Below are 27,561 nucleotides of genomic sequence, written 5' to 3'. Positions count from 1 at the left end.
TAGGAAGGAATTAAATTAGTTTAGAACTGTGTGGTGCTTACCTGACAGGATGTGTCCTTGTAATGCATCTTCTTGAAAAGGAAGATTTTTGGGATGAGTGATGTTCTTTGTTATTAAGTAAATTATTCAACAGCTCCCTGTTTCAGGACTTCGACCTTAGAGTAGATTTGATGATTAAGATGACAGGATTAAAGTGTTAGAGCAGAAGAATATTTTATCAATGTACAATCCTCCAGAGCTTGGAATAGAGCCTGTGATTTCAATTTCATTGTACTTCTGCTATTGGTTTTTGGCAAGCTCATTGGTAAGGAGTAATGATTCCTCTTCCAGTTAGGTTTTTGTCTACAAAAAATTTAAAATTAATTGATTTTAAATTTAAAATTAATTAATTAAAAATTTAAATTAACCCACAACACAATGAGCACAAGCTGAGAGGCTTATGATCTAAAGATTGCAATGGTATAGATGAAATATATGAGAGTTAAACCTGGTCCCATGCAGCAAATTGCCCTTTTTAAGTTAACTAAATTAGCCTGCATTTAAAAAACCCACAAATTATCTCTTATTAGAATCTTTAAGTTGCATATGCAGTTTTATGGGGCGTGAGCAAAAGCAGAAATTATAATTTCTGTGGCAAATGTTCGGGTGATCTGTGGAAACCTGGATCTTAATTCTTGCTTCTGTCACAAAGATTCTTAAAAAAATTCATTTTGCATATAGCTAGCATGTGATGATTTTCAGTTTGTCTGTTTTGCAGTCTCTATAGTTGGTTTGGTTATAGTGCAAAGACCTCATGGCTGCTGCAGAGTCAGTATTCTCTATTCTCTAAACAAATGCTAATGTCTAAAAACTCAGATCCGTGTGGCTTGGATTAGATAGCTGGATTTAACATGCATTTTTTTACATAATATTTGTACCTGCTGCCTGTATCTGTTGTATGTTACTCACCTAACGTAGGGTAATGTTGCACCCAGCCCAAGAGGAAAATGAAGGGGTTCTGTTGAAATTATTCTGTTCTTGTGGAAAGATTTGATGTAACACAGTCAATGCTTTCTAATTACATACGAAAGAGGCTGTGTGAAGGTTGCACATATGATCTTAATTATTGAGTTCCCCTCATTTCTGCAATACTTGGCAATGTGTAGAGTGTTTAGTGGTTGTTGGGGTGTCTGCTTTGTCAAATATTATTTTGAGAGAGTGTCAGTGGCTTAATAACAATTAACAAGGCATGTTTTACTGGCTTTCAACTATAAAATTGTCATTTAGCATTTTCATTTGATTTTTACTTTTGGTTGTCAGACCTTAAAAAAATACTTCCGAGTGATCTTTATGAAAGGAGTAAAACATGGGCTTTGTTGTCTTCCCAGTTGAACCACCACTAGAAAAGACAGGACAGATTAAGGATATAGGTCAAGAAGATGGAACTGCAAACAGTGAGCATGGTGAAGAAGAAATGGAAGTTGAAAGTGAGAAGGAAGAAGAAAAACCAAAAGCTGGTGGGGCTTTTTCAAGTGCTTTGTCATCACTGAATGTTCTCCGCCCAGGTTGGTTATTGTGATGTGTCTGATATGTTAACAAATGTTTTATCCAGTGCTTACAGCAGAGTAAAGTATTTGAGAGATTAGGAAGTATTTTACAGCAATATATCCAGCATTCAGGAAACGGCTACTTTGCAAAGGTGTTCAATTTTACAGGGCTTATGAGAAAAAGTGTTTTGCCACAGAATGCTTCATCTTGATGTCAGAAGCAGGAATTTGCCTCTCAAAATGATGACAAACTGCATGAAAATCTAGATTTGGAAGAGGTGACTTCACATAAATTTTAACTGCTTTCAATTAAAATTCTGTTTTTAGTTCAAATGTCTCTGTTACAGGTCTGCAAGGTGTCTCAAATGTTTTCCTGTTTCATTTTGTCTAATGAGGTTCTTGTCAGGCCCTGAGGCCTAAGAAACCAGTCTGAGATAGTATTTTTTAAACTAGTTTACTAATTGTTAGCTAGGTTGTGGTGGCCTGCTCCTCAAATAGAAGATGGATGTCCTGGGTCCACAGACTTGACCATATTTCAAAGGAAAAACAATTTCCTAGTTGACTTGCAAATCATTTTTCCTTTTAGGGGTAATTGCAGAATGATGTGATATGTATGTTACTGCATCTCTAAAGATACTGCTGGCTTGGAGTATCTCATGTCAAGTGTAAAGAGAATCTGAAATTTAACCTTTTGTGCATTCCTTATCAAAGTAGTGGTAAAAATTATTCGTGTTTCAAAAAATTTATTTTTGGGCACCATTCTGTATATAACACGTAAATTGCATTAGTTTTGTGCTAGGGACTTTAGATTTTTTAATTAGATGTGATTTTCTTGTTTCCCCTTGATAGTGCAGACTTCTCATATTAGCTTTGTCTGGTTTGGTGTCCTCTTAATCTCTGAGCTTTCATCATCTGTTGAAATGGCCAAGGTTTTTTGTTCCCCCAAAATAAGAAGGGTTGAGAGCAATATTAGGACAGGAAGTGACACAGTCAAGGACCTCGTTTTCTTCCTCCTTTTGCAGTAGTCAGGTCCTGTAGAGGGCTTGCTTTTTAGGAATTTTCTGTAGGAGGAGCATCAGGCTTCTGCTTTTATGGCACATAAGCTGCTGGAAGTAGAGCCAGACTTTTTGGGAAAGATGCCAGTGTTGAGGGTTTCTGGTCAGAAAGTTTGCATGTGCAGCTTCTAAGTTGCTTGCAAATGTTTCGGTCAGTATGGACTCTTTTCCTCTCACATTTTTTTGTTGTTTGCAAGGATGATTTGGTAGGGTGGCAGAGATGAATAATAAGAAGTCATAATACCTGTTTTGTTGCAGTGGTTGTTTAACGGTGTAAACATCTGTCTCTAGGAGAAATTCCAGATGCTGCTTTTATTCATGCTGCTAGGAAAAAGCGTCAAATGGCTCGTGAACTTGGAGACTTTACCCCCGTTGACAGTGAACCAGGTAAAGGCCGCCTTGTTCGAGAAGATGAAAATGATGCCAGTGATGATGAAGATGATGACGAGAAGAGGAGGATAGTTTTTACAGTGAAGGAAAAATCCCAAAGGCAAAAGATTGCTGAGGAAATAGGTAAAACCTTTTTAGAAGGACAGCTGATAAACATTCACACTGTTTTCACTGCAAGTGCTCCTGTTCAGCATTTTTAAACAACATGTTTTTAATCTGGAGTTGTATTCCACTTCTGAGGAAAAGTACTGCATAATGGAATCTGTCTATAAAATTTTGAGCACAAGCTATGGTCTTGTGCTTAGAAGCACACAACTCTACTGAATCTGGTAGAAACTTACACTAAGGCTCAATTAGTATTGTTCCTGTACTTTTTTTTAGGAAATACATAGTTGTGAAAAGAAAAGCATCAGTTCTTTGGTATGGGATTCTTCTTGTTGACAAGCAGGTAAAATATATAGGATTTTAACTTTAGAGGGTTTTACCAGCAGTTAATTGCAAATTTACCCATTGGATTTTTAAAGTGGAACCTCTGTGATGATTATTCACAGGCTAGCATCCTTAATTCCTCGTGAAGAGGAAAGGAGGTTGCACTGACATGTTCCCACCAAAGCATGATGTCTCAGGTTTTTGAACTCATGGCCCTTTCTGTGAATACAGTATCTTCTCCTTTTTGTTACATGTCTGTTTTACTCGTGTTAAGGTATTGAGGGAAGCGATGATGAAGCACTGGTGGCAGGGGAGCAAGATGAAGAACTCAGTAGATGGGAGCAAGAACAGATACGGAAAGGAATCAACATACCTCAGGCATGTATTTAGTTGTGAACTCTTTTTTGGTTTGTTTCTGCCTATATTGGCTAAATCCATCACAAACTTGAGTAGTTTACAGAAGGCTGGTTCATCTAAGAAATTCAGTGTGTAACTTCTGATACTCTCTTTAAAGAGGAATGAGAGGTCAGATTTTAAGTATCCAGTGGTATCCATTTTATTAGTCTCCCTGTTCTGAGTAGATACTAATTGTGGTGGTGTTAACCAGCATTTATTTGCAGCCTAAACCAGCTAGAATAACACCACTTTGAAGTGACCTCTGTTCTTGTTTATCCTTGGGTTTGTAGAGGAGTGTGTAAACAGTGTTTGTTTCTTTGTTGTTTACGTGTCTTGTGTTGCAGCATAGAGTTGGAGTTGTAGCATATTTGTGCCGTATGTTGTCTGTGCATTCATAATGAAGTTGCCACTCAGTTGAAGAGGATAGTTTGTTTTTTTAAAAAAACCCCACATTTCAGCAAAAGCACAACCAAACACACTGACTTGCTATGTCATTCTATTAAATAGTCTTATCAAAATTTAGTATAGTCTCAAACACTTGATTATTGTAGGAATTATAGGCTGGTTAAAATTGTCATTTAATAAATTGTTATAAGTAGAAATATTTAGAATTATAATGATACTAAGAGTTTGTCCATTTAAGAAAGTGCTTCTGAGGGAATGTTTTCTTCCACTGTAGGTGTTGGAAGTTCTACACTTAAATCCACTTGATAATTGCATTTTGTAATTATTTCATTTCTTTGAAGTCTAATTTAGCACAATTGTATTTCCTTTTCCTTTAGGTTCAACCAAGTCAGCCTGCTGAAGTGAATAATCTGTACTACCAGAACACTTACCAGACACTGTCTTATGGTTCATCATATGGCATTCCATACACTTATGCTGCGTATGGATCATCGGAAACCAAGTCTCAAAAAACAGATAATACTGTTCCTTTCAAAACTCCCAGTAATGAGATGACTCCTGTTACTATTGATTTGGTAAAGAAACAGCTTAAAGACAGGTAGGACAGACCATCTTTTTAGACTTAAAGACCTGTCCCCTAGCTTTCTGTTCCTCAGGCGTCTTTTAGTCTCGGTGAGCAAGTTTCATCGCTGGAAAAGTACTGACTGACACATCCATTAAAAAAAAAATAAATAAAAAGGCAAACAAAAAAAGCTCAAAGTGAAGATGACATTGACACTTTGTTCGAAAATCTCCTTGGATTGCTTCTCTGGAAGTGAAGCTTTAAATATGAGGCCATTGATCTTGTTGAAGACAGGTCTGAGTTGCATCTTCTGGACACTGCACAGTCTTATAGTCAAGAATTGAAAGGCCAGTGAGGTGTTTAGTTTATCAAATTGCATTCTTTTAAGCTGTGAATCAGATTTTTCCCCTTCAGTAGATAAAGAGTTGTAAGTTTTAGCATATACAGGGCTTTTTTGGTTTAAACACTGTAATCTGCTTGTCAGGTACGCAAAAGGTCCTACTGAATGAACAACCCAATTGCAGTGAGAAATCATTTGTAATGAACAACTTGCACTTTACATGTCTTCAGAATTGGTTTGTATGCCCCTTGTAGTATTACAGCCTTTGACAGTGAATCAAGTTAGTAGAGGAATAAGACTGCTTTGTATAATCTGTAGTTTGCCCTCCCCCCCCCTTCCTCCCAGTTTTACTTTAAGGCCAGCTTTGCACTATTCTGAGTGCTGTCAGCTCCTGTAAAGATTTGTGGCAGTGGGCACTGCAATGCACTCTGCATAATTATATAACTCAGCAAATTAATTTAAACCATTAGCCTTGCTGTTTATGTAGAGAGCAGAGAAAGTGGCAAATTAAAGTTAGAGAACATGTCTTTGCAGTATTTCCCATATATAGACTTGGTACTTGCACTGTCTGTTTAATATCTCAGTGGTCTGAAATATACAGACTTTTGGATGTAAATTTGCTATTTATCCATTGCCCTTCAGGTTGGACTCTATGAAAGAATTGCACAAAGCTAATCGGCAGCAATATGAGAAACATCAGCAAAGCCGAGAGGACTCTACCAAGGCAATTGAAAGATTAGAAGGGTCTTCTGGGGGTATTGGTGAACAGTATAAGTTTTTGCAAGAAATGCGAGGGTATGTCCAAGACTTGCTTGAGTGTTTCAGTGAAAAGGTAAGGATGCAAAAACATTCATCTTTTTTAAAAAAAAAAAATAAAAATAGGGACTCTTAGTACATGCCAAACACCACATCTTCTGTTTTCGAAAAAAGTCCCCTGAGAACATATTCTTCTAAAGGTTTGGTTATTTGGGGGTTGAAAAGATAACTTTTCATCACGCTAAGTTGGTTATCAGAAACCTCTCTTACACAGTGTTAGAGATCACTGACTTTAGATTGCCTAAAAGCACTTCTAGATTATAAATCTTCAGGATTTTGGCAGATATTCTTATGTTTCGACTTTACTCAGATGCTGCTTTTTACTTGTGTTGGATACCAGGTTAACAAAAATAAGGGTTGAATTACAGCATTGCTAGTTTCTGGAATGCTTTATGAACACAGTAACAAAGACTTGTATTTTGTGTGTTGTTATAAACTATTCTTGCCAGGCAGTATCACATACTTTGTATTGCTCTAGTGTCTGAAGGAGAAAAGCTTTAAAACTAGTGTAGCTGTCTGAAGACACCCAAACTTAAAAATATCCTCCTTTCATGTAGTGTGACACTTTTGTATATGTCTAACTTGAAAACTTAAGTCTTTCCTTTTTACATTATTCATTATGCTCAAATTACTTATTTTGTTGTAAATACAACAGGAGCTCCTGAGTATATGTATTTATATATATATTACAAACAGGAGCTGTAAAATTGTTAGCAGTACATAAGCTATTTCTTCATTTCTTCATTGTCTTCTGACTTGAATACAATAGTTTAGTATTTTCTTAATACATTAGCTGTCAGAATTACTTGAGTAGTTGAAGCTACTGCTTACCTAGCTTGTTAGGTGTGGGAGAGGAATATAAAAGCTTTCTGGTTGCTAATTGGTTCAGTATTAGTTGTCATTCAGTATTAGTGGTATTGGGAGAGTCCTGTCTTCAGTCCTGTAAATTGAAGAATAGCTATGTCATGAACAAACCCAGGAAGTGTGGACCGGTTAATTCACCCAGCTAATTGATTAGTTGCAATAGATACTGTTCACCGAAGAAGCAGTATTCCTGAGTCTGTATTGGCATTAGCTGTTGAGGAGTAGTAAAGGTGCTTTTCTGTGCAGCTCTGTCAGTTGGTCGCCCAGATGCCTAAATTCCTACTTAAAGATAACTTTTTATATTCTTTCTCTGAGATAAATTTGTATTTCAGAAGGCAAGTTAAATACCTGTATCTCTATTTAACATCTGCTTTCTAAAGACCTCTCGTTAAATTTCTTTTGTGGTAACTATAAACCATGTCTGGATAGCCCATGCTGTTTTGTTCAAGTATTTTCTTTAAACAAATTGTTTAAAATACACCATTCTGAGTATAAACCAGGCCTTTTAGTCTCCCAGATTCTGTATAAACCAGGAAAACTTACTGTTAAGTAATAGTGTAGTAATTTCTGTTCAGTTTTTAGGAAGGTTATTGACCTATCTAGCTACATGTGTAAATAAATCAGTTCCAGCTGTTATACAGCAAATTAGCTGCTGATAATTTAACAAATAGGCTTGTTAAAGTTGCTTTGTCACAATATACCTTGACTTTCCTGGTAGTTGGTCTTTTAATGATTTTTATACCTGGACACCTTCCTCTCCCTTCCCCACCCTCCCCATACTCCTCTTGCCATGCCAGTCCATTGAACTTTGAAGATGTGATTTTTATCATCTCATGCTACTTAGGGGCATTCACAGAGTTTTGCCGTTTTCAGTTGGAGACGGCTGCAGTACCTCTATGTACAATGAGTTGCAAAATTAGGAGACGACATGGTCAGTTTAACAGGAGCATTTCATTTATTAAGATGTCCTATATATTACTTGGTTCTTTGACTAGATAATCTGTTCTGGAATTCAGTGCTTTCAGCATGACAAAAGTACTATCAAATTCAAAACCAGTAGCCCACAGGATGCCACAAGGGTTTCTAAAAAGGAGGCGGAGTGGGGAACAAAATAAAGTAATAAAATCAGTATTGGTTTATATTTAAGTGAAATAATGAAATGCAGGAGGGCAGTAAATTCTTTTGATCTTTTGAGCGTAGAGACAAATTACCTTCAGCTCTTTTGCAGAACCTTTGGTGCTGACTGCTTCATATTTAAAGTGTGTGTGTTTACATAATATACGTAGTTGTTATGATTATAGTATATGTAAGCATATGAAGTGTGTATCCATTTGTGTAATAACAATATTGTGCATATATATGTGTGTATGTATATATACACATACATATATGAACACTTACTCCAAATATGTATAAAGCTAGGTCCCTCCCTATCCTTTCAAATAGGATGCTTTGATGCTTTCTCTTTATTAGAGCTAGTCGTGGTTATTAGTCAGATTCACAGTGGTACTGATCTGAATGAGAAAGTGATTTGCTGAAGAAGCACTAGTAGGTTCATGATATACTTACCCGCTCCAAAAAGAGTCCATTCCCCTAGAATTTTCTTGTATGTCTATTGACTTGGTTTTGGAGAACAAAAAGGTCATCATAAATTAAACTTTCTTCCCTGTGCCACCTTATTTCTGCACCTATTCACCATGCTCAACCCTTCGTGACCCCCAACCAACCAAAACCACTTTGTTTGTATTCTGCTTTGAAGAGATTCTTGAATGTTAGAAACACTTTAATCGTTGGTAAGGAGCAATGGAGAGTATAATGAGGCAGCTATTATGCAAATTTCAGAAACAAGCGATAGAAATGTCAAATCCTTTATGTTGTTTTTCTTCCCATAAATGGTAAAACCAATGGAGTGGAAGATGCTTGCATGACTTCCTTCACAAGTAATTACTGTCAATATTATGCTTTCTGAGAAGACTAGAAAGTGGTAGCGGTGTCTTTACATTTTGAATGTAGGAATATGCAAGGAATACAGAAAGATTAAATTGTTCCAAGCGTGTCTCTGACAACACAGTTAGATGAACTGTTATTTTGACTGCAGAAGCAAATTATCAAAACACACAGTGTGTGTCAGAGAGGGGAACTGTAGGTTAAAATTATCCTTGTCATCTGAATGTTCAGAGAGCTTTCCACTTTTTCTATTATACTGTTTACAGTGAAAGTGAAGCAACACCCCCCCCCCCCCCACTGTATTTAAGGTATTGACTAAATAAAACACAATAAATGAGGGCTGTGACTTTACAGTAGTCAGTGAAATTGTCAGTCATTCATCAACCATAGTATTGATTATAGAAGAATAACAGCTTCTAAGTCTCTTGTGTTTTAAAAGGGAATTATTTTCAGTGGATTCATGTATCTGGGGTTTTTTTATCCTGGGGCAATTATAGAAGGAACCTCTAGTGATACTGTGAAAAATTGTCATTTAACTTTTCAGTTTCAGAATTCCCTTTACGCACTTAAGAGAAGAAGCTGTATCTTCTATGGTAAACTGCAGCAAAACTAGTTGGTTTTTTTTTAATTATTTCTTGTTTCAACATTGTCTTAAATACCGAATATACACTTCCAGCATTGGGTTATTCCCTCCTCCTATTTCTCTCTATTCTGTTTTCTCCAAGAGAAAGTTGTATGTATTTTGAGTTGGTGCAGAACTGCTTTCATTGTAATCCCTGCAGCCCAGTTTATACCACAAAGAGCTAATACTTCTTTCCTTTTAATATCTCCTCTGATGTGTGTGTCATTCTCGGATGGCTGAAATGGCCCTGTAGCTCTAATCTTCTGTTTTGCTGGAGGAGGTACTTTAATAGCTGCTGAGTCACATTCTAAATTACACCAGGAAACAATTTCTGATTTTATCTTTTGCTTTGAAAAAAACTTAATCCTGGATGGTAGGCAGCAATGAAATATTTGAGCTAAAAGGTTGGAAGACTGTGGACTAAGCGTATGTCTTGGAGGTAAGGAGGATGTGGCTTAAGTGTTCGTACCAAAAGGACTTGCCTTTCCAAATTAAGAGATTTTGTGAAGCGTTCTGTTTTGCATTTGAATATTTATAATAATCTAATTTTAGCTTGTCCCGGGAAATGAATTTTTGCAGAAGTGAGCAGTGAATCTGCTCTTTAATGTCAGGAAATTCCTAGTGGTTATAACATCATCTCTTTTTGTTAGAATTGTTACTGAATTTTAGTCCATTAAGAAAAAAGTGGCAGCTCCGATCTGACTTAAGTCTGTATAGTTCAAAGGTTATACTTAATGCATAGCTCTTACGAAATGTAAAATTTTAATGATAGGCTAGAGTAACATTTTGCTGATCTTAATTGCCTGTTTGCATAACAAGCTTATGGAGTGTTTTATTGAATTTTAGAAATAATATTTTAGCATATACTAATAAAAGTTATAGCAAAATAATACCCACTGGATTCAGGAGGTTAGATTCATGCATTGTTTTTTTCACTGTATACAGTCAGGTTATTTTCTCATTAAAGTGTAGAATACTACTACATTCTTGTTTAAAGATAAGAGAGGAAACAACGAGGTCTGAGAATTGTAAGCAATGTAACACAATGTGTAACGCACTTGGTAGAGAAAGCGAGTACTTGAAATAACATTTCACACTCTCTAAAATGGTTGTCTTACTGTGTAGACTCATTCAGTCAACAGAAGTTACTTTCAGAATGCTGTTGCCATGGTTGAAAGCTGTCAGCATTGTTAAATGCATGCATTTCCTTCACATTGAAATATTTACTGGTCCAAATGATACAAATGGGTAAAAAGAAAGAGTTTGTGCTGCTAGAAGTACAGTGACAGCATTATGCTTCGGAATAGTATGGTACCCCAGAAACTAAGGACCTGAAGAATTTGATATTACGTAGTGTGTTGTATTTTTACAGGTGCCTCTGATTAACGAACTTGAATCCGCAATGCACCAGCTGTACAAACAGCGAGCTTCCCGCCTTGTCCAAAGACGACAAGATGATATTAAAGATGAATCTTCGGAGTTTTCAAGCCATTCAAGTCAGTCCATCTTGAAGGTTTTTATTATTCATTAAACAACCTTGTTTACTTAGTATGGCTTAATTTAAATGTAAATATTTAAAGTATGACTGTCTTAAAGTTTATCCTTACTCTTGAGATAGGTAGAAGCAAGTTTAGATAAAAGTCCTCTAATCTGTTCTGTTTTGAACTCAAAGCCACTCTAACTCTGACTTCATCTTTCCTTTCTGTTGCTCTTAACTGTATTTTCTCTTTCCTAGCACTGAAAATGTATGCGTGGTGTCAGTGGTAGTAGTGGTAGCATGTGATTCCCAATTTTGCTTTTATGTCAGGACATTGTTTTTTTATTTTTAACCTCCTTGAACCTATACATTTCCTGTAACATGTACAGTTAACTCTAGCCCAGTGCTTCATGGCTTTGTTCAGAGCTGACTTCTGTCTAATACTCTATTTTGTAGGCAGCATAAGTATTTCATTTCACACATATACTGATAAAGCTAAAGGACTGGAAGAGACTGGTGGCATTGTTAAAAATCAAACTAATAAAAAGTGACCCTCTATGAAATACAGCTTAAAATTAGACAGTTAAAATATCTGCTTACTGTGAGTGTGTGGATGGGGGATTCTCACAGAGGAGTTTTCTTGTGGTGATTACTCTTCAGTATGTAAAACTCTACAAAAGCAAATGTTAACTTGGATGGAAATATACGTTCCCCAGTGGAGATTTTATTCAGCATGTTAAACGATGGGTAAAATACCATGTTAATAGGAGTTGTCTTTGTGCTTTGGAGAGCTTCTCATTTTTAAAAATGGCTTTCTTGTCTGTCCTATTGCTGACCTAAAATCCTATAGTAAAAGCCATTTCCCATTCTGTCACACTGTGTCCAGAGATGAAATTTTGTTAATACCATTAGACAGAACTTGCTGAGGGTGATAAAGTGTTAGGGCATAAGAGTTGTTCATCCCTTTATGGAGTGGTTAGCATACATATTCCCTTTAGAACTTTATTTGGAGCCCCGGGCATTACATGTAGGCCTCTCAGTTTTACCATGAAAATGCTGTTGTGAGAACTAGAAACCTAATGTACTAGAAACATATCTCCTAAAGAAGATTAGAATGGATTACTTCAGACTGGAATTTAATGGTGGGGTGGGAATAGTTGTCACTGTCAAGGCTGGGTTTTAAAGAGAGATCTTATTTGGTATCTGGGAGTCTTGAGAATGAATTTTACTGTGTCTAGAAATAGTTCAGTTCTGTTCTTCAAGTTATCACAGAAAGCAGGAATTGATGCCAGCCTTCGATTTGATGTGTGTTGCGGACACAGACGGTCTGCTTTTCTTCATAACAGTGTCAGAACACTAAAGGGCTGGAAGTGAATTTAAGTTTATCTGCCAACTTTTGCTTTACTTCTGTGTAAAGACAAGTAGCTCAGCTTTGAATAACATTTTAAAAAATTGGACAAATGATGGCTTCATCTGTATATTAAGGCCCTTAGTAGAATTGGAGTACTGACATAGAGCGTCATTAATATTTTTAATGATGGATTTATAAATAGATTTAGTTAAAACATGTAAATTTATTCCTGAAATTTGGGTAAGCATTTTAAATTTTGATGTTTATATTATAGTGGGTGGACTTGAGCACTGGCTAACATTCAATCCACTTTTAAAAATTTACCTGAAAAGGATGAACTGGAAATGCTCTTGGGTCTGCCCGCTGGTTGCTGATCAGCTTCACTGGTTAGCTGTGTTGTTTTCTATAATCAGGAACATCTATAATGAATCACAGCTTAAAAAAAGGAGGGAAGACAATTTATTCTCCTGTAGATTTTGATGTTTTTTAAACTTAAGGCAATTTGAAGCATATAAACTGAGAAAACACTACAGCTAGAACTCTGAATTATCATATATTCCTGCTCCAGTCACTCTTCCCTGCCTTTCTTTTTGTTCATTTTCTTTTCAAAAGATAGATGGTGAATGTGTTTATGTAAGGAGCACTTTTTGTCTTGGAACCGCGAATTTCAACAATTTCTGTTAAAACTGTTGACTTTTATTTAGTTGGGCACTGTTGTGAGAGGGACAAGAGTGAAGTACAGTGAAAACTATTTGACATTTAAGTGGAGATTTTTCCAACTTCACTACTTCCTCTTTTAACCTCTACACTTGCAAATTCAGGCTTTTGTGTGCATCTTTTGAAAGCTTCAACTTTCTACTTCAAATTACACTTAGTTTAAAGTAGGTAAAAGGCTCTTATGAAACTGCCTACAACACATTTATATAATCATAGATAAGCATTTTAATTTTCATCAATGTAATTTTACAGATAAAGCACTGATGGCCCCAAATCTTGAATCTTTTGGACGAGACAGAGTGATCTATCAAGAACAAGTAAAGCGTCGGACTGCAGAAAGAGAGGCCAGAAGGTAGAGTACTGAGATTTCTTGTCTATCAGGGGTCTTTGCCTCCTTGCAGAATGCAATTGTCCTGTGTGACACACTAAGATAAGTAGCAATGTTTGCTTCTTTGCTGCAAGGTGAAGAAAACACTTAAGCTGGTATGCTGGGCAGGGATATTCCTGTATATCCCAGCTTATCATGCAAGTGTACAAAACGTGGCACCATTACGTGATACGGATTTAACATAACTAAAAGAAAGTATAGCAAACCCATTCCATACCAATATGGATGGCCTCTACTGGTTTCTCTTCCTTGCATTGTTTGAGTCAGCAACATAGTGAATGTTTGAGGTGCTGACATGTGGAGAGCTTTTTGGCAGAAAATGGACATCTTGGCTCGACCATGTCCTTGACTGGAGAATAAAGAACAATTGAAGAAAGTTAGCAGCTGTGCCACAAGAAAATGCAGAGTTGCAGAACTAAAGAACTAAGGGACTGATAACCAGGATGCCGACAGTAGAGTTAATCTTTTAGTCTAGCCAATCAGTGTATAGACTAGAGAGTGTGAACAGCAAATGCACAATACATTGTAACAAATTATTATAACGCTGCCTAACTCATGCTTACGGACATAGCTTTGGAGATGGTATAAATTCTTAGTGTTAAAAACAATAAAGGTCTCTGTCTGTTTGCACTGTACACAGAGTCCGTGCCTCCGTCTCCTCACTGACATAGTGAATGCTTTTTTTTCAACCTGGATTTCCTACATTAAAAGTTATGACAATCTTAGGCAGGTCTGTTTATTGTATACAGGGGGGGGAAAAGTAATAGTTGGTTTATGTTGCTGATCCTTTTCAGAGCTCGTCGTAGACAAGGAAGAGAACAAACTGGTAAGATGGCAGATCACCTTGAAGGCCTTTCCAGCGATGATGAGGAAACTTCAACAGATATTACAAACTTCAACATGGAGCGAGGTTAGAAAAGCTACTGAAGCTTTATGTAACAAAATACAGAAAATTTGGCAGGAAAAAAAAGATCCAAATTCCACCCTGTCCTTATATTTCATCATATTTTAGAGAAGGTTTAGGAACTATTCCTTGCTTGATCATCAGTGTGACCAAAGCAGTCTCTCACCAACCTGTTTTACCGCTTGCAACTAACTAAATACCCCATCCTTAATGAGATTTCTTTTTATTTGATTCAAACATGCTTTTGCTGGCAAGCAGTAAGCTTTTGTACCTTCAGTGGATACTAAGTCTGCCTTCTGATTTGTAACGTGGTTTATAATTTTTCAAATATCTGTTTGTTTTACACGTGAAATTCTGAAAACCTCAGTGCTTAGAAACCTTTTTTTTGCTTGATAGGAAGTATTTTCTAGAGTTTTGCATAAGCATCTGGAAATGTAATGACATAAGTTTTGTAGACTTGTTACAGCCTGGCACCTTTGCAGATGACAGAAAACAATGTTGAATGCAAACATTGCAGAAAGATCTCGTGATACTGTCTTGATTTGGAATACATCTGCAGTTTTATGACGGTTTGCTCAAAGTAACCGTCATTATGCAATTATGTATAAACCTGATTATGCAATAAACGGGGTTGTAAGTTAAGCTAATGCCTCTAAAACATTGCGAGAACTGCAAGGATCCTGAGATTTGGGAAGGATGGATAGTTTGATGGAACAGTCATCTTTTACAGCAACAGTTAAAAGGCAAACAATTCTGGTGGTTACTGTGAAATCATTGGTGAAGAAAGTAGAACATCACTGTAGTAATCCTGTTACCTTCTCATTTTGAACCTGAGAACAATTATCATTCTCTCTGATTAAAGAGAATTTAATCAGATTAGAAGAAATGGGGAGAAGGGGAGCAGCAAGAATCACATCTATAGAATTGTTTATGTTGTATCTTGAGGAGGGATTAAACAGCTTTGGACTCTTCAGCTAGGAGAACAATGTTGACTTTTCACAGTATGAGAGTTAGCAGCCCTGCAATGAAGTGATAAGATAGTTTTAAAGTAAACAAGTCACTTCCCACGGAGTGTGTAATAAAAATGCTAAAGTCATTGCTGTAGGTGGTTGTGGAGACCCAAAATATGGACAGATTAAAAAAAGCAATTGGATAAACTGCCTAGCAGTTGGAGCTTTAGAAGTGCAGTTTCCACACCTTTAGTTGCTGGCTGATTTACCAAAACTGTGGATTCAGGGAGGGCTTTTTGACAAGCAAAGCAACTGTTTAGGGTTGTTAGGTGCTATAATTAACTTTGCGAAGTTAAATGATCTAGATTAAAAATTCAGTGTGGCTGAATTGCTCTTTGTAACTTGGCACTTTTATGTGTACAAAAGCCTTTTGTAGGAGTTTCATCAATTTCTGAGTAAACGTAGTATTTCTAAAGCTTTTTTTAATCATTCATAGCTCTCATGTTAGTCCAGAATCAGCAGTGAGCTATATGGAACAGAGGGATGCACTTTGAACCTTCTAACTCTGTTTGTAGCATCCCTCCTTGATCCCAGTGTGAGAAGTGTGTTTATATGACATAATCTCATGTTCCCTCAGCCCTGTCTCTGCCTGCTTGTGTGCACTAGTTATGTTAATTGTGTACAACAAATATATTACTACTGTAATTGCACATTTAAAACTGTGGCTGCAACAGAAGTGACTGATTAAAATGAAACTAACTGTGGGAAGTAAAAAAGATGAAGGGAAAATAGTATATAGAGAAAAAGTTTTGGATTGCATAGCATACTGGTACTGTAAATACAAAAAAATGTGAGGATGGTGCTAAGGGATTGTATTTGTTGCCAGTGCTAACAGCTGTGTTATGCTCAGCAGTTTAGCGTGGTATTTGCCAGGACCTGCTCTGTCTGAAGTGCTGTTTCAGTTGGCTTATCTGAGGTGTCCTCTGGTACTTGCACTTGGATGAGCAAAGTTGTAGAATAATTTGGGTTGGAAGGGGTCTGGAGAAGAGCTGTTTCAAACTCCCATGCAGAGTAGGGCCAGTGTTGAAGTGAGATCCACAATGAATACAGCCCAATACATCGCCAGTCCAATGTCTGGGGACTGAAAATCATTGTATGAAATGTTTTATCACAAGTCTTGATTTAAACAGTATATCGGAGAGTACTCATGTGCTTATGTTTTTATCACTTTGTCTATTTGAGGTAGAAGTAACAGAACTTTTAAAGGTGATGATTTTTTGGTTTTGTTTATAGGAGTTTGCTTATGTCAGTAAGCATCAAAGTCCATCTTGAAATGTATTAGAGGGAATAGGTGATTCATTCATTACTAATTTTCTCCCTCACCAGATCGTATACTGAAAGAATCCAGCAAAGTTTTCGAAGATGTTTTGGAAAGCTTTTATTCAATTGATTGCATTAAGACACAGTTTGAAGCTTGGCGCTCGAAGTACTTTGCTTCTTATAAGGATGCTTATATTGGCCTCTGTTTACCAAAGCTGTTTAACCCCTTAATCAGACTTCAGCTGCTTATCTGGACTCCTTTGGAGGTAAGGTCCTCTGCAAGCAACTTCTATGTAAGCTTCTATGTAGTGGTTCTTTCACACTCCTACAAAGCAAAGTAAATTGCACTTTTGATGGTTGCTCCTCATAAACACGTGTCCTAGGCATGGAAGTTAAAATGGGCACCTCTCTTGGGGTGAAGGGCTCCTGGGGAGTTTCTGGACTGTTGTTCTCTGTGTTCCCAGCAGACCAGAGTTCAGTTTGGTACATGCCAGTTCCTTCTCAGTGAGTGGTGCAGTCCAAAAAGCCAAACAGCTTCTTAAATAATACATTTAGCTTTTAAAATACTTAAGAGAAAATTGTGATTCTAGAGATGTTGTTTCTTCAGGAGTAGAACTAAGAGGCCTGTTTTTATCTTGACTACCTATGTCTCTTTCTCTCACCTACACCTTCATATCCTGTAGAACTCTGGTTGGCAATTTCCAAGTCTTCCTCATAGTACTCATTGCCCAGTTATTAGGTAGGGAACATGGGAAAAGCAGGACAGCATTGTTGCTTTGGTTGTATCCCTGCATATGCGTGCTGACATGAGTAGCCATCATGACAAACAGTTCAGGTAGCTTTTAACTCCCGCTCTGTTCTTCCTGTCGGTGAAAGCTCTTGTAAGGTATTTCTGTTGCAGTCAGGTGCTTATTTTCACAGTACTGGTAGGAACTTACTTTTTTTTCTGCTACATTAGCTTTTACTGAGAAATGGGAGTGGGTCAAGGCACAGAGTGAGTACAATTGCATAAAGTGGGGGGGTGGAAGTGTTTTTTAGGAAACTAGGCTAATAAGGCAGATTGTCTTCTTCCCTTTCAAAACTTAGCTCATCTACAGCACCGTCTGCAGATGTGTCAGCATTATCTCACAAATGACTGAATCTCTCCTTTTTCCAGAAGTCTCTTTTTCTTAACTACTGAGAGAATATTTGTAGAAGGGGATCTTCTGTTGTCTCTGCTCTGATTGCAGTGGAAGGGGAGCATGAATCTTCCTCAGAGAGCACTTTGTATTTAATTTGAATAAATGAGGGAAAAATCTGTGAAAGGTGTCCTCGTTAAATTTAAAACTCTTTTTGTACATTCTCCCTTCCCCTATGTCGTTTTTATGTGAGTTCCCAGGCTGGCAAAACAAAGCTGAAGTTAATTGGAGAATTCCCAAATACAATCATTTTCACTACATTGTGTTACTGGTCCTGTTAAGTGTTTTAAGTTTAAAAAAAAAAATCACAAGGTATTCATAAAAAGAGGTTTTTAATCCAGAAAGCACAATTTTATAATGCAGCACAGATTAACTGTACTTCTCACTTTTACCCTAATCTGTGGATTTTTATTTAGCTCAGGTGTAATTAGAGGTTAAAATCTGCAGGGCAACAGATACCAAAAAAAAGTTTTACTTCCACCATTTCCACTTTCGTTAGATCTAATGATTGTGTGGTTGTAGAGTCAATTGGTTTGTTTTGGCTGATTTATGGAAAATTGACCTTGCTCCCCATCCTCTCAGGTTTTGGTTGGGTTGTCCATATACTCTAATCTGACCTATGATGATGCATTTAGTAGTGTCCAGGCAAAGAGACAGAACATTTTCTTCACTTCTCAGGAATCAGGCTTGCCTGTGTTTTTGAAGGAAGTAGTATCACTGCTTCAGAAGTAGGAGTGCCAAAGCAGGTGCAGTAATTTGCCCATCCTTGTGCCAGATTAAGGGACTCTTTGGTCTTGAGACGCTATATCTTTTTTGTTGTTGTTATTATGTACAGTGCAGATGAGTACCTGACACCTAGACAAAAAGGACTAAGTTTTTGAGTTGTTCTTATGCTTAATTGTTGCCTGCTTAGTACACTTGCTAGACTGTTGTAGAGTAGTCTTGTTCTGGTTTGTGAGTGTATCATACTTGCATATATAATTATTTTTTTTCTTCTTTAATATGTTGACTTCAAATCTGTCTTTAGGAATCTAACATCAATCTTTTTTTATTAGGGCAAGTGTCGAGATTTTGAGACTATGTTGTGGTTTGAGTCATTGCTGTTTTATGGCTGTGAAGAACAGGAACAAGTGAAAGATGATGCTGATATTTCACTATTGCCTACCATTGTAGAGAGAGTTGTCCTTCCTAAATTAACAGGTATAATCTTAGAAAGAAAATGGGAGAAAACGGGGGTGCGTGGAAGGTGATGTTTGTTTGTGCTTTCAGATTTTACTGTTTTGTAAATTATTGCCTGACTGTTTTAGTACCTGTGTTTGAGTATTTGCATAGTGGAGTAATTCTTCAATCTCTTATAGTGATTTCTGAAAATATATGGGATCCCTTTTCTACCACACAGACATCTAGAATGGTAGCAATTGTACAGAAACTAGTAGATGGATATCCTTCAGTGGTGAATGCAGAAAACAAAAATACACAAGTAAGTTGTTTTTTCTTAAATATCTTACATAAGTTAAGGAACTTGAATGTATTTTTAATATACTGTTGGTGTGGTTTAAACCTGGCCAGCAGTTGAACATCATGCAGCCACTCTCTCCCTTCCCCTGCCCTGGGGGATGGGGAGAGAATTGGAGGGGTAAAGGTAAGGAGGCTCATAGGTTGAGATAAAAACAATTCAATAATTGAAATAAAATAAAATTAAAATAACAGTGGTATTAATAATGATTATGATAATAATAATAGAATATACAAATGAGTGATGCACAGTGCAGTTGCCCATCACCTGTAGACCGATGCCCTGCCCGTTCCCAGCTAGCAATCCAAGAGAAGAGAAAATCCCAAAATTGCAATCTCGGAAGAGAGCTTGCTTGCCTGCTAGCCATCATTATATACCAAGTGTGATGTATGATATGGAATATTCCATTGGCCAGTTTGGGCCGTTGCTCTGGCTGTGCTTTCTCCCAGCTTCTTGTGCACCTGCACACTAGCAGGACACAGGAAATTGAAAAGCCCTTGATTTCTTAGCAACAGCTAAAAACATCACTGTATTATCAGCGTTCTTCTTGTATCAAATCCCATACTGAATCCAGAACAGAGAACTATTCTAGCAACTAAGAAAAAAGTAGCTCTATGCCAACTGAAACCAGGACAACTATATTGGAGAACAGAGCATGCTTAGTGGGGAGCAAGATAGAATTTTGCAGTTATTTGGTGCTCTGCAGTCTAGTTATGGAGAGTCCTGTACAGTGATAAATTAGGAGGAGGAACTCAGTAAAGTGTCCCCAAAAATAGATCCTAAAGAGATACCAAATGTACTGACGTTGGTGTGCAGTTTTGCTTTAAGGATCAGCTACAAATAGTCAGAATTTTTTTTTTTTTTTTTTAATCTTTGTAACCTCTTCAAATGCATTTACTTTGTTTTACTTACCTTCTAGAAATACAAGAACTGATGTCATGAGTTCAGGTGTCATAGCTAATGCAATATATGTATTGCCTTTAGTATAATAGGAGATAGGCAAAAGTGCATGTGTATGGGGAAGTTAGCGGAAGATTAAAAATTATAAACCCTGACTTCACAGAAGCTAATTGTGTAGCCAAGCTTAACCATAAAGTAATTCTATTGCCTTCAGTTTTTACTAAAAGCATCAAATTTCAGCTCTGTTATTTATTATAGGCTTCTCTAAGACTTTATTTATATGTGTGATTAAGTATGTGTGCCTTTTACTGTTAGGTTATGGTCACAAATTTTTTTTATGGCTTTGAAAAATCAATTTCTGATTGGTTAACTACTAAGCAGTGCTTTGGACACTTTTAAAAAAAATTATTTTCTGTTTCAGATGCTTTTAAAGGCATTGTTGCTAAGAATGAGGAGAACACTAGATGATGATGTATTCATGCCCTTATATCCCAAAAAGTAAGTTTGCTTTTAACTATGTTGTTAGACCTTTATTAGCAAGTCAGTATTTTCTGTCTGTAGTTTACATGGGGTTTTTCCCAGTACGGTTCGCTGGCTGGGTACAGGAGATCTTTTGTTATCATGCTGTGAGGATTAGCAAAGACAAGCAGGATAGAAGGGAATATTTATAGAAATTAACTGTGTGGGAAGGAGGAAGCCAGCAAACTCCAGACAGAGATGGTCTTGATTGCTCATTAAAGAAATCTCTTACTTTCCAGCATCTTAGAAAACAAGAACTCTGGCCCATATTTGTTTTTCCAACGTCAGTTTTGGTCCTCTGTTAAGGTAAGTCAGTATATACATCTGGTAAATCTTTGGTCTAGACAGTATAGCAATAAAATCTTGTTCAAATTTGTGGAAAATGGTGAATGGAAATTGCTTTAACTTTACTCGAAAGAACTCTAAATTAGGATTCTTAGTCATTGATAATGCACTGTGCCCTCTTCAAAAGATTGCCAAATGAAAGCATCATCATTTTAACTTGTATGTTGTGGGTTTACTTAGCATACTCAACGCATTTTTTTTATGTCATTGTGCTTGTCAGAATAAAATATGCTGCTTTTAATTTCACTTATGTGGGAATGAGAGCGCTTTTTTTTTAAATATATATATATATAGTATGAGAATCTTCATGAAAGTAACTTGGCCCCTTTTGAAAAGCTCACTGCTATTTGTAAAGTATAAGAGCATTTGTAATCTTAGTTTAACTGAAATGATAGAGTGTGAAAGAAAAAGTCTGTGTGTGGAATGTGTGATACAAAGTTTGCAAAGGTCTGTAAAAAGCTATGACTGTTGTAGTTTTTCAGTAAAAGGCTGTGAAGAAAATTAACTCCCAACTAAACAGGAAAGTAAAGTATGAGACCGATGTTGATTGAACTGTTGATCTCCATGATCATGCAAACAGAACTCTTATCTGGAATTTTCTATTTAAATTGCAGCAGTGAGGGAGACTGTATTCTGAGTAGGTTTTCAATCACTTCATTTAAAATATTTGGCACTGAATTCTTTCACTCAAAGTAAACTTCTTAAATGCTGTCTAGAGCAAAAAAAGCACAAAGCTCACTTATTAAAATGCTGTTGTTAAAAATGAAACAGATTGCTTATTTAGGGCTTGTGTCTCTTTTAAGAATGAAATTGCCTGTTTCTGGCAATATCTATCAGAGCCTGGGCAGTTTAGAAGTATGCACGCTGTTACCAGTTTTATTTTAGGGAAGCATTAAAAATACAGCTCTCTTGCGCTAGCAAGTCAGTTATAGCATCATAGACGAGCAGAAATAGAAGCTGGAAGGCAAGTGCTCGTTTACTGTTTCCTGATGGTCTGCCTCAACAGTAAACTGCTGGCTGCATTCATTTGTACAAGGCTGGCAGCAGTTCCCCACAGGCCATACGCCAGCAGGGAATAACAGCTGTACAGTTGGCTTTAGCCAGCACTCCCCCATGACACTGCCTGTGTCTTCTTGTGTCACCAGGCCTTGGAAATAAGGATATGCTGGCAGTGTAGCTGGGGATTTCATTGACAAGGGGGCTGTGAATTTGTCCCCATATGTCATATGCTAGGCCTCACCTGGCTTGACATTGACATCAGATTTTGAGACAAGATGGCTTAAAACTTTTTTTTTTCCCCCCCCCGATTTCTTGTGCAGAACATGAGCAAAGTTGAGGTGGTGGTGGTTGTTGTATGAGAATCCGTAACACTCTAGGCTGGTACTTTATGGATTCTGAACAGTTTTGAAGCTAACAAAAGGCATATTTCCATTGCTTACCTTGGCCATGCTGTTGCATTTTGAAGCAGCTCTATAGTGTTTGATTGACTTCCTGGTTTCAGTACATTTTCAAATACTTACTTTCCCTGTGTTGTATTTTCAGTTATTAGGAAACTTTCTTCAGTGGTATGGAATCCTTTCAAACAAAACCCTCCAGGAACTGTCAATAGATGGTCTGCTAAATAGATATATTCTTATGGCTTTTCAAAACTCTGAGTGTGGAGAGGACAGCATTAAGAAAGCTCAAAGTGTAAGTAAAATCAAACAATGTTTAAAATCACTTGCAGTTCACAAATTTCAACTGAAGGAGAAGTGTAGTTAAAACTTGGTTACTATGAAATCTTGGCTTTGATATATCACAGTTGTAATGTCAGTGAAAAATAGATTTGTTTTTTTTCTCCTGAATGCAGAAACTAAAGAAAGAACCTTCTCTGGCTCACACCTCTAGATAGGTTAGGTATAGTGTCGGTTTCAGTGGTTTACTGCTTGAATTTAGGATTTGTTTTTTGTTTGGGTTTCTCATTGTTTCACTCAGTTGGGCCTTGTCACTGCAATCTTACCTGGCAGAGTTAGATAGCTTTTTTAATTTGTTACATTGTGTTTAACTTTCTTTTTCCTGTTATGTTAATTATGTTCCTGTTATGTTAATTCCTAGGTAATAGCTTGCTTCCCTAAACAGTGGTTTGCTAATCTAAAAGGAGACAAGACTATTCCTCAGCTAGAAAACTTCTGTAGATACCTTGTTCATCTGGCTGATACAATTTATAGAAACAGCATTGGTTGCTCTGATGTAGAGAAAAGAAATGCAAGGTAACTTAGAGTTAATGCAGTTGCAATTTTTGTGCTCTGTGTTATTTAGTTGATGTTTGCAAATGTGTTTAAGTATCTCCATACTGCTGCATGTCTTTTGAAACTTACTTGAACTAAAACTTCAAACGTGTTATGGTATGGTAGGTGGGGAGATTTTTAAGGTATCTGAAAACAGCAACTGCTGGAAATCTTTAAACATCCATAATATATTTTGCACTACTGCTTAGTGCCACTGATTCTGGCAGATTTTGTAGCTACTGGTTTTGGACTGTTCCATCTTGTGACCCTGTTGCCAATTCCTCCATAATGGCTTCTAAATTACAAACTGTGCTGTTGTATAAAGTTCTGACTTTATTTACATAACCAACTTGATGAACCTGTTTTCCCCTAGATTGAAGAGTCATTTTACTTGTATCTGGTGACCAGCATAATTCAAAGTTCAGATTAGATACATAAAAGTTACTGCTAGCCAAGTAGCCTGAAATGCTATGGGTGTATTGTTTTAATCAATGGCAAACTTAAAAACCAAATTGTTGCACTGATACATAGGAATATAACAAGACTGGAAGATTCCTGTGCTGTTGCACAAGGAGGAGAGGTTTCAAGGTCAATAGTTCTGTTGTTTCAGCAAACCTGAAACTTTGAAAGATGAACCCCCTTGCTACCTACATTAGTCATTCTTGATAGTTGAACTGGCTTGAGCCATTGTTGAGTTACTCTTCAATTATTGAGGCTCTCCAGGGGATTAGATCCCTTTTGGTCTTACGCATAGCACTAAAACATAGACACACACATTTCCCTTAAACTGTAGCAGAAAAATCTTGGTTAAGAGGTTGTTGGGGGGGTGGTTTCTGGTATCAGTTTTTTTCCAGTTACCATGTTGGTTATGAAACGCTTCTGTCTTTAAAGACACTTCTGGAAATAGTAGGAATAGCAGAAATGCTACTTCTTATAACTGAAGAATGTCATGTCTTTTCATATAAAACCTAGTACGGTTGTTTGAAACAAAAGAGCTTTAATTTCTGCCAAGAGGGAAGTGTGTCTTCACCTATGTCTGTTGGTGCTAGTTTTCCAAATGTTGGATACTTTTTCACATATCAGCTAGGTTTGTTTTTAAGATTAATTTTGAACTTCTAGCATTTTTTGTGAGACTGGTCTAAATTTCACATCCATTTTCCTAGCAAGATACCAAAAGTGTTCTTTATGGTCAAAGAAATACAGTCCTACTAGCAATTTGTTCATTCTAAGCTTCCTAGGTTGACCTGAATTGTAATGTAGTTCATTGGTGGCAAGCTTCCTACCCTTTTAAGGCATGGATTAAAATGTACTTGCTGCCTTTTTTTTTTTTTTTTTTTGGCTTAAACATTTGTTACCTAGAGAGCTGTGACTCATTGCACAGTACCATAAGTAATCAAAGACACCTCTTGAGATGATACTGCATCTAGTATTAAAGCACATTGTGTGATTAATTCCTACTCTCAAAATAAATTTTTCAACTTCAGTTCAAAGCTGATAACCAGCTTTATCAAACTAAGCAAGTGGAGGAGATGTGAAGTTATCTGAAACTGATTTCCTGTATGGATTCATAATGTTGAAATATTAATACTTGTACATGATTGTTCCACTCCTGTATTGAATTCTCCTCCTTCTTTTTTAGGGAGCACATAAAGCAGATCATAAAGCTTCTAGCAAGTATCCGAGCACTGGATCATGCTGTGACAGTTGCAAATGATCACAATGTAAAAGAGTTAAAGATTTTAATAGAAGGAAAATAGACTTTTCCGGCAACTCATTTTGAGCTTTAAAACCATTCCTGATGTGTAATTTATGTACATATGTAAAGTTTCTTAAACTGTAAAGTATTGGTCTTTGTTTTAATACAAAGTGCATTCTTATATACAGCATCCTTAAAAAAAAAAAAAAATTGACTTTGAAAACAAAAATGGAATCCCAAGATTGTCATCTTTTCAGAAATCAGATTTTCCTTAAAGTTTCTCAGTCTTGTTTACAAAAATACTTTGTACCCATGATTAGTAGTCATCTACTCCTGTTAATTGTTCCATGGTTAACTGGAATGTGTATAATATATTATGTGTAATACAATGTATGCATATATTTATACCACCATGTTGCTTTCACACTGGATATAGAGATCTTGTACTGTTGGAATAAGCTTTTCATTTGCTAAAAAACTACTTATTTTGACAATAAAACGATCATATTATTGGTCAAAAGGGCTGGCAAAATATTCAAATATGTGAAAATCATTTGAGCTAAAGAATAGAGACACTTTCAGATGGAACCTGTCCTTTAAAAAGCAGCATTTGGAATATGGAACTCTCAAGACTGTTCTTAGAAACAAAACAGAAAGGAAGACCCAGAACAATGCCTAATTTCATTTTTTTTAATACAGACATACAGCGAGAACTTGTGAATACTGCACAAGTATACATGACAGCATTTCCAAAGCCCCAAACACCTTTTATTTTGTGGGAGTAATAGTTTACCCATGAACTCTGGAGCTTTGTTCCTTGTGCAGGTTGGTTAAATTCACTGTTTGTGTTGGTTTTGAGGTTTGGTTGTTTGGGTTTTTTTTTTTTTTTTGTAACTTCATCTATGGAACCTGTTTCTTCTGATTGGTATGGCTAAAGAGGTCAAGCAAAATGAAGGTGAAGAAAATTGTATATGCTATGATGTGAAGTATTTATATTGTAGTAAATTTTCAAATGTTACACTTCCCACTAAATACCATCTAAGAATAGTCTTGCTAAAGAGGCATTTAATTTAAATGTAAATTAAAAAGAAAACACTTTAAAAATCTGGTGTTTTACATTGGAACGCTAGTGACTTGATCTTGGGGTCCAAGGCACAGAACAGCTGTAATAGCCTTGGGTTAAGAGCTATTTCCAGGTGTGCCCTACTTTTTTGGGGAACTGTAGCAATAAATTGGCATACTGAGTGACATAGAAATCATTGTATTTTATGCTCATGTCATGTGCTATAAATGAGTATATTTAAAATGTACATGCACATTTCATTTGGACACTGAACAATTGTTTTTCTGAACTGTTGAGATTGGAGTATGTTCAGAAATACCTGCTTTTAAAAATGGTTTCAATAAACTCATCTATCAAGGAGCTGTTGCAGTGCAACTTGGTAAACTTCATTCCTTTAGGAAGATGGTAAAGGAAATGATACACATGCTGGTTTACTATTTCAATGTGTCAGAAAAAATTGTCCTTAGGTGGATTTTTGGAGTGAACAAGAGTGTCTTTACTTTGAAAAAGCAATAGGATAAACACTGATATTTGTATAACTACTTAAAGAGTAATTAAGATATTTCAAAAGATTATCGTGTTGGTGGTTGCATGATTTAATGGTAACAGATTTGACCTTGTCTGTGCTTAAAATTTTACTTATTTTAGTGTTTTGTTAGACTGAGGAGGATACAAATAATCCATGCTACCAATGTTTCTAAAAGAGTATACTCAAGTGACAATCATCAGAGAGAATCGAAAGTTTTAGCATAGTTAAAGGAAGAAGGTGAGAGAGTGTAATCAAAAATATGCAAAATTGAGATTTTTTTTTTTTTCTACAAGGAGGAACAATACTGTATAGAGACTTTTCTGCATCTTAATGTATGCCTGCCTTCTAGTCACAGAATCTCCAGGGGTGAGGATGCACACTTCAGATGCCTTTTGCAGTCTAGTTTGGCTACTCTTTCTAGTCTAGCCACTCCAGTATAAAGCTCAGTGAAGGTTAATTTCCTGGGATAAAGTCTAACACAGGCTTTTATGGTACAGCAAAACTACTGCCAGTGTTCAGAATAGATGCTACCCTTACACCTGTGGTTATGGGGTGGGGGGAGACAGGTATGTTCTGTGGACAACAAAATAACATCAAGCAATTCTAAGACACTGCTAAATTAGGTTGTCTAACTGGGTAGTGTTACTGTTTGCAAATTAATGTGAACAGTATTACTGCAGGCGTGAAAATGTACTTTGTTTGGTTGAGACAGTTCCTTCAACTGAAATTACTGAAAAAGTTGCAAAAATTTAGAAGCCTGTCCTCTCTCAATATATTAATGTAAGTGCGCACCCAGAATTTTGACTGCCATCTAATGCTGAAGTGGCAAGGTGGTAGATTCAAAGATTTCAACTCTGTAAAGTAAGGAAAGTACTTGATTGGGAGGTGTCAGAGTTTGGATTTTCAGTTACAAAATTTTACAAACACCGGGGGTAGTAATGCTAGAGAGTTCAGGAAAAGGGTTGGAGCCAACTGTTCTGTTTTGGTGCTGGGTGCCTCTGTTGATAGAGGACGCCTGTTCACAAAAGGTGGTCAATGGTAATCTGCCTGCTCTGAGAGCCCTCTTCAGCCTTGCTCTGCTGTCCACCC

General features: G+C 36.7%; 1 protein-coding gene across 2 annotated transcripts in view; it reads left to right on the top strand.

The window, feature by feature from the left end:
* Window positions 1–26,303, top strand: part of PAXBP1 (PAX3 and PAX7 binding protein 1) — a 28,860-nt gene extending 2,557 nt beyond the window's left edge. For both annotated transcript variants that reach the window (XM_074902988.1, XM_074902980.1), the window contains 16 exons: window positions 1,368–1,544; window positions 2,873–3,094; window positions 3,675–3,778; window positions 4,579–4,799; window positions 5,746–5,935; window positions 10,725–10,848; window positions 13,150–13,249; window positions 14,080–14,195; window positions 16,526–16,725; window positions 18,693–18,837; window positions 18,996–19,117; window positions 20,475–20,551; window positions 20,812–20,878; window positions 22,460–22,606; window positions 23,012–23,166; window positions 24,824–26,303. In XM_074902988.1, the coding sequence (XP_074759089.1) occupies window positions 1,368–1,544; window positions 2,873–3,094; window positions 3,675–3,778; window positions 4,579–4,799; window positions 5,746–5,935; window positions 10,725–10,848; window positions 13,150–13,249; window positions 14,080–14,195; window positions 16,526–16,725; window positions 18,693–18,837; window positions 18,996–19,117; window positions 20,475–20,551; window positions 20,812–20,878; window positions 22,460–22,606; window positions 23,012–23,166; window positions 24,824–24,941 (2,285 nt within the window). In that variant the 3' untranslated portion in view covers window positions 24,942–26,303. The remainder of the gene's footprint in view (window positions 1–1,367; window positions 1,545–2,872; window positions 3,095–3,674; window positions 3,779–4,578; window positions 4,800–5,745; window positions 5,936–10,724; window positions 10,849–13,149; window positions 13,250–14,079; window positions 14,196–16,525; window positions 16,726–18,692; window positions 18,838–18,995; window positions 19,118–20,474; window positions 20,552–20,811; window positions 20,879–22,459; window positions 22,607–23,011; window positions 23,167–24,823) is intronic.
* The last annotated feature ends 1,258 nt before the right edge of the window (window positions 26,304–27,561 follow it).

This window comes from Athene noctua, chromosome 1 (genome assembly GCF_965140245.1).
Source record: "Athene noctua chromosome 1, bAthNoc1.hap1.1, whole genome shotgun sequence".
NCBI classification, from domain to species: domain Eukaryota; kingdom Metazoa; phylum Chordata; class Aves; order Strigiformes; family Strigidae; genus Athene; species Athene noctua.
Note: the sequence above shows the minus strand (reverse complement) of the source record. Positions and strands in the feature narration are given on the sequence as shown.